Source organism: Hyalella azteca, unplaced genomic scaffold, assembly GCF_000764305.2.
Source record: "Hyalella azteca isolate HAZT.00-mixed unplaced genomic scaffold, Hazt_2.0.2 contig8690, whole genome shotgun sequence".
Classification (NCBI taxonomy): Eukaryota; Metazoa; Arthropoda; class Malacostraca; order Amphipoda; family Hyalellidae; genus Hyalella; species Hyalella azteca.
Genome location: NW_025938776.1, coordinates 4,014 through 14,379, shown reverse-complemented (window position 1 = coordinate 14,379; position 10,366 = coordinate 4,014). Strand labels below are relative to the sequence as shown.

Sequence of the window (10,366 nt, the reverse complement as noted above, 5' to 3'; positions counted from 1 at the left end):
TCGGAATTATGTTCGTTTTTTTCACCTTTTGAATTGGGCAGACACACTTTGATCTAAACTCGAAAAAGTACTATGAAATTAAAAAGTACTATGAAATTAAAAAGTACTATGAAATTATAATACCTGAGTTTACCGAAGCATTCGTCACAGCGAACCTTCTTGTCCCGACGCTTCAACCGTAACATGATGCAATGGCGGTGGCCGTGGCACAGCGGGAGTCGGCCCCTATACTTGTTTCGTTGGAACGCGTTACAAAAGCTTCTGAGATAAAAGCAACAATGTTTTATCTCAGAAGAGCAGAAAATGTTTGCTTTAATTTTATTTTTACTTTTTTATATATCATGCGCACACATTACAGTAATTCCATCAGAAAAAGGCCGGAGTGAACAATTTGTTGCTAGATTTCTAGCTATCGGATGGAGTTAAATTCCTCCTCCCTGATGAGCTGGAAATATGCTAAATATGCTAGAGTCGTGAAGTCCCAAAAAGCGAAAGGCAAAAGTTTCATAAACCTATTGGAACAATCGCAGAAGTATTTTTAGAAGAAATTACAAACATTATGGTTGAATTATAGCTATAAAAACAAATATCTAGATAGCCAGTTTGCATAAGTGCCGAGGTGAGAGTATGGCAATATTAGCAATAACTCAATGAATAAGATGAGAATATACGATACGTTTACACAAGAATATTCAAGGCATTTGCAATATGCCCTAAAAAAATTCAAATTGCCGAAAAAGTTTACTAATAAAAACTCGTTACCAAGTGGAACTTGGCGGCTATGAAACGAGCGTGCCACCTATTAAGATCAGCGCGACTCCATAACTACCGCCATGCAGACGCAAGTCCGCAGCAACAGAGTGAGGCAGACGTGAGCATTTGCCAGCAGCAACCGACGACTCGTTTGCTAGCTTTATGGTCATAGCCTTGATCATGACATTCACTGGCAAGTGAATTTCATGTTGGTTTGGCTATGCTAGGCAAATTTTGGCATGAACTTTGTGTATATTTTACATCAACACTAAGTGCATACAATGAATTTTTTGTGTGAAAGCTGTCCTAAGTTCTAATTCCATGGAAGTATTCGCAAGGAAATTGTCGTATTCAAATAATTATTGTCCTAAAAAAATGATTTATTTAAGACAACGTCCTCATAATCGCATTCATACTTCAAGACACTATCCAAATAAGAATAATTCAGCTGGCCCCGATTGATTGTGAAACTCTCATACGCTGCTGTGAAAATCCAACCTGGAATATATTGAATGTGCTGTAATAAGATAGTTTTGTACAATGGACAATGATCAACGATAATTATGATTCTTAATCAAGAATGTGGAGCCACATTTTTCTTCTCATCGTACACCATACAGTCAGCGCACTGATTCTCTCATTTTTGTCTCTTTTTATTCAAATTCATTCCATATATGATGTTTCCCTTCCAAAACATGCAATTATTCTGCACCATGAGTTGTAGAAATGAGTTTAAATATTAAAGAATATACGTCACGTTACAGAAACGCACTCCATCCATCACGAGACATCAAGGTTAATAATATTAATTATTGATGGGGAGAAATTCAAGGTGGTCATTCCTTGATACATTATTAACATTAATTCGAGAACGACTGGCGCTAAGATTTATAGTCGTTTTCAGCATTTTTATTATTATTTTGCATCCCACATTAAATTGCGCTGTATTTCTGTCTTTGTATCAAGCGAAACTCATTGATTGTTACCCTAGATGAAATAACCAAATAATTATTCGAAGACGTGTTTCAAGCCTTTCATTTAATATAGCCCGTTTTTCATTTAATAGCCCCATTTTTTAATAGCAGTTCTCAAATCAGTGAATATACAAACAAAACTAGAAATTATCTGCAGGTACTTCGCTAAGTTTTTAGGTGTCACGAACGAAGCAATGACTCTTCAAAAATGTTCAAACATTCCAGACACTGTGATCAAATAATATTGGCCACAAGCCGTTTTTAGATATTATTCCTCACCTAGCATCGCGTTCAAAACTGATTGTCTTAGGTATACATTAATCATAAAATAATTTATAAAAATGACAGAGCTAAGACTTCTAAATTTACAACGAACATTTTCGTAAAACTACGTAGGATGTTTAGAATCCAATATCTGAATGTGGCATTTCATATGTTTACGTATAAAGGGAATGTTTCATCTTCAAACACTTTCTTTATATAGGAAGTTTTGTTATCAAGTCACTCCTGGATGAACAGATTTCTCATTTTATAATCGAATCCCATTTGAAGGACGAACTTTTGTACGAAATGCTGGCAGTTGTTGAACAAGACGTGAAATTGGCTGTTAATTATCGCATTGAACTCGTTTTTCAGGACTGAGATGAGATCTTCTACGGTGTCCAGCTCGTTGCTCACGCCAAGACTCTCTGAGCGTCTTGTCTGCAGCAGTGAGCAACCTTTCACACGGTCTTTTTTCATTGATTTGTTAATAACTGCATCCGCATGACGGCTCCTTTGTACAAAAATACCCTCGGCATATCTCTCAAAAGACCAATAAGCTCGCCCAATGCGTATGGTTACAAACATATGAAAAGCATCGAAGATAAGGCTGAAGACGCTGTTCTCTGCTGGAGACTTCTGGCTGCTCTCTAGAGGAACTTTGTACACATCAACAGCACCCAGATCTTCACCGTCCACCTCGGCGCAACGCAACATCGTTGCCCACAGCTGATCTGGCGATATTTTGTACACTAGTCCCAGTTCTTGCTCTGTTCTCGGGTCGAAGAAGATCGTCGAAGAAGAACCTGAGAAAATATCAAAAGGAATGAGCGTCTAAACTTGTTGAGAGTCTGAACTTGTTGAGCGTCTGAACTTGTTGAGCGTCTGAACTTGTTGATGCTTAACCGCCCGGCCTCCTTGCCGATTCTGACCAGAAACTGGCGCACAGAGCTGGGATCGAACCCGCGCCTCTCTGCGCCAATCTTGGTACTGTGAACTGTAACCACTGGGCTTGTTGAGCTTCTGAACTTGTTAATCGTCTGAACTTGATGAGAGTCTGAACTTGTTGAGCGTCTGAACTTGTTGAGCGTCTGAACTTGTTGAGCGTCTGAACTTGTTGAGCGTCTGAACTTGTTGAGAGTCTGAACTTGTTGAGCGTCTGAACTTGTTGAGCATCTGAACTTGTTGAGCGTCTGGACTTGTTGAGAGTCTGAACTTGAAACGTTATTTTAGATATACTGTTACGCATCTAGAATTAACTGTTGGAAAATTAGTTGACAATAAGGAAGAAGGAGCTGAGCGACGGGGAGCGCTGAGCCCCCTTCTTTTATTTGACGGTAATTTTGAAGAGCGTGCGGCGGAGTAAAATAAACAAATTACTCGTAAATTGTTCGATGAATTTCTGACAGAATTTATAATTTCTATAAATACTGACGATCGCACTATTAGGAATTAAAATTTCAAGGCCTTCATTTTACATTCGTTATTAAACAACGAAATTTTCGCAATTCAATGTTCAATACGCGTTGCAAACAATCATAGGCCCAAAATGAGATGCCGGTTATAGGTTTTAAAATTCTAGCAACCAAGTAGACCAAGTAATAATTTCATAATTTCATTCAGTGACATAATTTCATTTAAGAACTCACCTACACCAATTAAGAGCGCTGCTCGACGAGATGCTCTTCCATTTTCCATCAACAATAAAACTGAAGCCTCTGATGCCGTCGTAAAACTTACGTCTTGCTGAGCGTTTTGAGAGCAGCTGCGATGAATTCCAAAGAGACATCATCTTGGAGGCAGCGTTTACTTCAGTTAGGCCTGTAATATAATGAATAAGATTAATGTTATGTGGAGCCTCAAATTTAACTTGAAAGGGAGACGATCATTAATATGTATATTGGTTATTAATAATATAATATCAATATGCTTCAGTTAGGCCTGTAATTTAATGAATGAGATCAATGTCAAGTGGATCCTCAAATTTAACTTGAAAGGGAGATTATTATTGATATATATATTAGTTATTAATAATATTATATCAATATGCCTCAGTTGGGCCTGAAATATATTGAATGAGATCAATGTTATGTGGAGCTCCACAGGTAACTTGAAAATGAGAGGATTATTGATATGCATATCTATTATAAATAATATAATATTAATATGCCTTAGTTTGGCCTGTTGTACAATGCATGAGATCAATGTTATGCAGAGCCTCACAGGTAACTTGAAAGGGAGTTGATCATTAATTTGCATTTAAAAATTTTTTTATTTTAAAATGAGGAATGAGGTAATATTCTGAGGACATGGGATTTCTAGGGATTCATTGAAATTTAAAGCAATATGATAGACGATTTTATGGAGACAAAAATTTAGGAATGATTTAAAGCGAGTCGAAAGAATGACGAATAAATATATTATATTAAAACAGCTTAAGAATAGTTTCAAGCTATGAAGTGGGTCGAGAAAAGACTAGAAATAGAAGACAGAGTGAAATGCATTCATTTTGGGCTGTTACTATTATTAACTATATTCTATACAGGACACTATATCTCAACAGCAAGTTATTGACTAATTTCGCCAAGTCACACAATTTACAAATTTTTCGTGGGTAACTTACGGATGGTAAAGTTTAGGTATATCAAATAATTTTTCATTATAGTAACAATGTATAACAGTGACATTTTTGTCTATCTATATAAACAATGATACCTACATAAATGTTAGTAATAATTTTGAAAGCGGTAGAATGCCAATACGGCTCGTTGAATAGGGTAATTTTGATGGGAAAGTTTGGGAGCCGCAGCTTTGTTTTCGTTTTCAAAATGCCACTGAAACGAGCCAAAACAGGGGAAGATGACAAAGAATTTCTTCGATGATCGATTTTACAAAATTATATCGCACAAGGTATGCGATTTAAAAATTTTTAATAATAGATGATGTAATCATCATAGTTATTTGTAGCCGTAATAGTAGTAATCTACAAGATTGTCATGGTATTTACCGTTGTTGAAGTTATAGAAATGTAACGAATGCAGTGAGTTACTCGTATAATGAGTATTCTGTTGAAGCCCAAAATTCATTAATTGAAACACAAAACTTCCTGCAAATAAACATAAGACTATTTCAAGAAATTCATCAAGATTGCACAAAAACTTAACGAGGAACTCTCACCAAAATCGCAGGAGAAGTTTGGCCAGCAGACACGTTAACCTTCCTTGCTGAAGTGCAACCTGCGACTGAACTCTTGACTGCAGATGCTGCAGGATATATAAGGTGCAAGCTGAGGTTGTGCACTCACAGTGCACAACCCTGAACTTTTGTTTCGGCGCCTCCCTCGAGTTGTGCATACACGACATATACTAAGAGAAATTAATGGGACATATTGTCCATATTGTTACGCACTCGATCCTTCACATAGCACTGATACACCGGTACAGAGGGTAAACTTGTATCTGGATGACCTAAAAGAGTGAAAAAAAGTGAGTGGCCATCAGAACAAATCTTGCTCATACATCAGAGTGTAGAAAAATGTAACCTAGATGTTTAATACTCGGCGTTTTGCATTGCTTTTCGTTCCTCAATCATTCTTGCATCGAGATTTTATTGAGATTAATGCTAGCTTTGTACGCGAGAAATCGGGGTGGAAAAGTTTTAAAATATTGTTTGAATTTAAAATAAATCGTTGCTAATATATTTTTATAATCATATTAGTACTTATATTATTAGTCTGCTTATATGGAGGTTGATTCCGAAACGTTTTCAATACCGATATGGTGAATTTTATTGGCGTTTTCTTTGCTTTTAAATTCCTTATAATCATATTGGCACAAAATATCATTAAAGTCTATTTTTCCGCTCAAGAACTTCCACATTGAGTTATGCAGGAATAATTCGTGTAAACAGAAGTGGTGCAATCGGCCAAACTCGCGCGTTTGCCTGGCATATAAACGTTCCGTTCAAGCCGTTCACATGTGTAGGGGACAAAAGCATCTCTATAAGGCAACGCGTACTAATTTATATAATTGTTTGCTTTAGACTTTCTGAAAACGAACTTAAATAAACAATCTTAGTATGGCGGTATTCGGCGTGGAATTCATGCTATTCTGATCATTGCCACAGATCTTGCGACCACCATTATAACTATAATGATTTTTTTGCATATGATATCCAATAATGGCTCTAAAATATTTTATTTACTTACTTCATTATCAAATCCGCTACATTTCTCATGTACCTTTAGAATAGATCGAGCATAGACATCTTTCAATATTGAACGAATGCATTACTTCAAATATTTTCACCCCGAACACGTTTCTTACAGGGTAGCCAAATATGAACCCAGTCTTCCGCTTATGAAATAAAATCTCAGCAAAAAATCTTTGTATGCCTACACCGGCCGGCACGTTCAGTGCGTCCGCTGCCAACTAATCGTTCGCGGAATCCCGAACGTTCCTCGCACTAACTTTATTGCTGAGCAACGCTCAGGCTTGCCGTTGTTTTGAAATTTACAATAAATAAACTATTTAGGTGGGCCAAACGAATGTGTTACATTGCAATGCAATGTAACACATCAATAACTTCACACTTTAAGAATTTCAATGCGTGCAATTAATGACCAGAGAATGAATTATAATTTTTCAAGAAGTCGAAACACTCTTTAGATGACGGAAGCAACCGAGATAACTTGCACTCAGTTTAAAAGAGTCGAATTAATATTATGACATTGGTAGATAAAAAGGCAGATTTAGCAAATTATAATAATATATTAACGACGTTTCGATTTTAGCAAAATTCATTTTCAAGTTAAGAGAAGCATTGAATAGTGAAATTTTGTTGGACATGAGTATATAATACACGTAAATATGTAGGATACAACACAAAAATAGCGAGCCAGAAAGTCTCTCTGCAAACAATCTCAAATTTTTAGACAAATCCGGTAGCTTGGAAGTAGATAGCTGTACGCGGTCCAGTCCTAAGTGATGAAGGTTCCAGCAATCGTTGGTCGGTTAATGTTATGCACCTCTGCATGACGATGGTGGTGGATTGCTATTATTCCATTGTAGTCCAAATGATGACAACAACGTCACAGTCCAGACCATTCGCAAAAATGGCCCCTGCCAAAAAGAGGGAGTTTTCCAAGAGGCCAGCGTAGTTTATAAATTTTCCTCCAAAGAAGATTGCAAATTTCTTCGTCATTTGGACTACATTTGAGTAATTGGACTAACAACCACGGCATTGCGACCGTCTCACCTGCCATCAGCAACCTGGAGGGCAGAGAAACCCCCTGAGACAAACTCACAAGACTGTCGCTCGCACCGTACGTGCTGGAGGAACCCACCAGCATCATCATACAGAGGTGCACAACATTAACCGACCTACGATTGCTGGAACCTTCATTACTTAGGATTGGACCCCAGCTATCCATTTCCAAACTACAGGATTTGTCTAAGAATTTGAGATTTTTTGCGAAGAGACTTTCTGGCTCGAAATTTGTGTTGTATCCTATTTACGTACATTATGTACTTACGTCCAACAAAATTCTACTATTCAATGCATACTCACCGAGAGTGGCCATTATCATCATCCACCATTATCATCATCCCCCCTTTATTCACTATATTAATTAAGAAAAACACAAAAAATATATAAAGAAAAAAAGCGAGAACGCATGTACATATGTAAATAGACTACCACCAACCTAGTGGCACCGCACACACACACACATATTCAATACTTCTCTTAACTTGACAATGAATGTTGCTATATTGGAAACGGCGTTAATATAATATTATTACTTGCTAAATCTGCCTTTTGGTTTACCAACTTCATCTAAAGAATGGTTAGACTCCTTGAAAATTATAATGCCTTCCCTGGTCATTAATTGTACGCATATAAACAAGAAAATTATTTCATCTTATAATAACTTGAAGAATTGCGGCAACTTTAATGCAATAGAACGATAAATAAAAGTTGATGGCAGACGCTAGTAACATTAGGCAACTGAGGGGCAGGAAGGGAGTAGGGCTTGAACGGTACATCACGTGTGTTATCTCTACAGGGGCAACGCGTACTAATTTGTTTGCTTTAGTCCTTCTTATATAAACAATCTGAAATCATCTTTTATAAACAATCTGAGTATGGCGCTCCTGCAGGGCATGCAATTCATGCTATATTCTGATCGAGCGTTGTGAAAAAACTCTTGCGACCACCATTATATCTATAAGGAATGTTTTGCCGATATCAGATAACGGCTCTATAAGTTTCATTACTTACTTCATTATTAAATCTGATACATTTCTCAAGTATCTACAGTGAGTGCAAAAAAGTATCCGACACGAAGGAAAAACTTTATTTAATTAAAGCTTATTCAACAAAATAACATAAGCAAACACTATTCTAATGTAAATGTACATGGGAAATACGAATAGCGTATCAAAACAACAATAGCATTAAATGTTGTTCTGATAATTATAATTTTGTAAAAGTCAAGGTTTAAAAAATATCCAACACATAGTAAACAAAATGACTCAATACTTCGTCATGTGACCTCCAGCAGCCAAAACTGCTTCCAACCTATTGTAATACTTGATCACGAGATTAACACATATGCTAATACGAATTTGAGCCCACTCTTCCTTGCATACTGCTTTCAATTGCATAAGAATTATAGGATCTCTCTCCTGTACCCTCAATTTCAATTCCCGCCACAGATTTTCAATCGGATTGAGGTCTGGGATTGACTTGGCCATTCCAATAACTCAATGTCCCTCTCCTGAAACCATGCAAGAGTTGACCTAGCCGTATGCCTAGGGTCATTGTCTTGTTGGAATATCCAACCTCGACAAAGTTGCAATTTTTCGGCTGACTTCACGAGACATCTCTCAGGAATGCCCCGTAACATTTCGGAGTTCATTCTTCCTTCTATGGTTCCCAATTAGTCAGGGCCTGTAGAAGTGAAGCATCCCCAAAGCCTCATGCTGCCACTTCCAAAACTTCACTGTTGGGACGGCATTCTCGGGGGAATGTAGAGTTCTTCTGTCTCCAAACACGACTGACAAAGTTCTGAACAACCAACTCAATTTTAGTCTCAAGTAATAATGTCACTAGATTGCTTGAATCGCAGATTCACTAGAAATTTAAATGCGAAAAAAACTCCACAAAAATTCAGCATTTCTCTATTGAAAACGTTTCGGAGACCAGCTCAACCTCCACTAACCAGTATACAGTAGACAATTTTTATACTTTTATTGACCGCTTGAAAGATTTTACTGATGTTCAGGACTTAACAATAGCATTAAAAAAATGGAAAATTTATTTACAAATATACCGCTTTTTGAAACTACTGAGATCTGTCTAAATACTTTGTTTAAAGATATTCATGATACTGTTATTGGTTTGAACACAAATTTTTTAAATCCCTACTGGAATTATCAGTTCTAAGTTAGATTTCCATATTTGCTGGTAAATTTTACAGACAGATTGACGGTTTGGGCATGGGTCTTCCCCTCGGCCCAACCTTTGCGAATATTTTCATGTGTTTTCACGAGGTGTCATGGCTGACCAATTGTCCTCCCGATTTTAAACCAATTTTTTATAACAGATATGTCGATGACAACTTTCTTATTTTCAAGCATCCCTCTCATGTAAAACTTTTCTTCGATTACCTAAACTTGCAACATAATTCTATTAAATTCACAATGGAACTTGAATCGAACAATAGTTTGTCCTTTCTAGACTGCAATATTACTAAATNAATTTACAATAAATAAACTATTTAGGTGGGCCAAACGAATGTGTTACATTGCAATGCAATGTAACACATCAATAACTTCACACTTTAAGAATTTCAATGCGTGCAATTAATGACCAGAGAATGAATTATAATTTTCAAGAAGTCGAAACATTCTTTAGATGACGGAAGCAACCGAGATAACTTGCACTCAGTTTAAAAGAGTCGAATTAATATTATGACATTGGTAGATAAAAAAGCAGATTTAACAAGTAATAATAATACATTAGCGACGTTTCGAATTTAACAAAATTTATTTTCAAGTTAAGAGAAGCATTGAATAGTGAAATTTTATTGGACATAAGTACATAATACACGTAATGTATGTAGGATACATCACTTAAAATTCGAGCCAGGAAGTCTCTCCGCAAGCAATATCAAATTTTTAGACAAATCTGGTGGTTTGGAAATAGATAGCTGGGGTCCAATCCTAAGTGATGAAGGGTCCAGCAATCGTTGGTCGGTTAATGTTGTGCACCTCTGCATGATGATGCTGGTGGGTTCCTCCAGCACGGTGCGAGCGACAGTCTTGTGAGTTTGTCTCAGGGGGCTTCTCGGCCCTCCAGGTTGAAGATGGCAGGTG

At 36.9% G+C, this 10,366-nt stretch overlaps 1 protein-coding gene across 1 annotated transcript; it reads right to left on the bottom strand.

Annotated features, from left to right (window-relative positions):
* Window positions 1-1,055: 1,055 nt before the first annotated feature.
* Window positions 1,056-5,296, bottom strand: LOC108672143. Its single transcript, XM_018159770.2, has 3 exons — window positions 5,166-5,296; window positions 3,638-3,809; window positions 1,056-2,794 (listed from the first exon to the last, which is right to left on the bottom strand). Exons 2-3 carry the CDS (start codon window positions 3,684-3,686, stop codon window positions 2,229-2,231), a joined length of 615 nt encoding a protein of 204 aa, XP_018015259.1. The 5' UTR covers window positions 3,687-3,809; window positions 5,166-5,296; the 3' UTR covers window positions 1,056-2,228.
* Between the last annotated feature and the right edge of the window lie 5,070 nt (window positions 5,297-10,366).

Coding starts and splice junctions, on each gene's coding strand:
- LOC108672143 (XM_018159770.2), bottom strand. CDS start 3,686: ATGGAAAATGGAAGAGCATCTCGTCGAGCAGCGCTCTTAATTGGTGTA. Junction 2,795..3,637: donor AGCGCTCTTAATTGGTGTAG/GTGAGTTCTTAA, acceptor ATATTTTCTCAG/GTTCTTCTTCGACGATCTTC.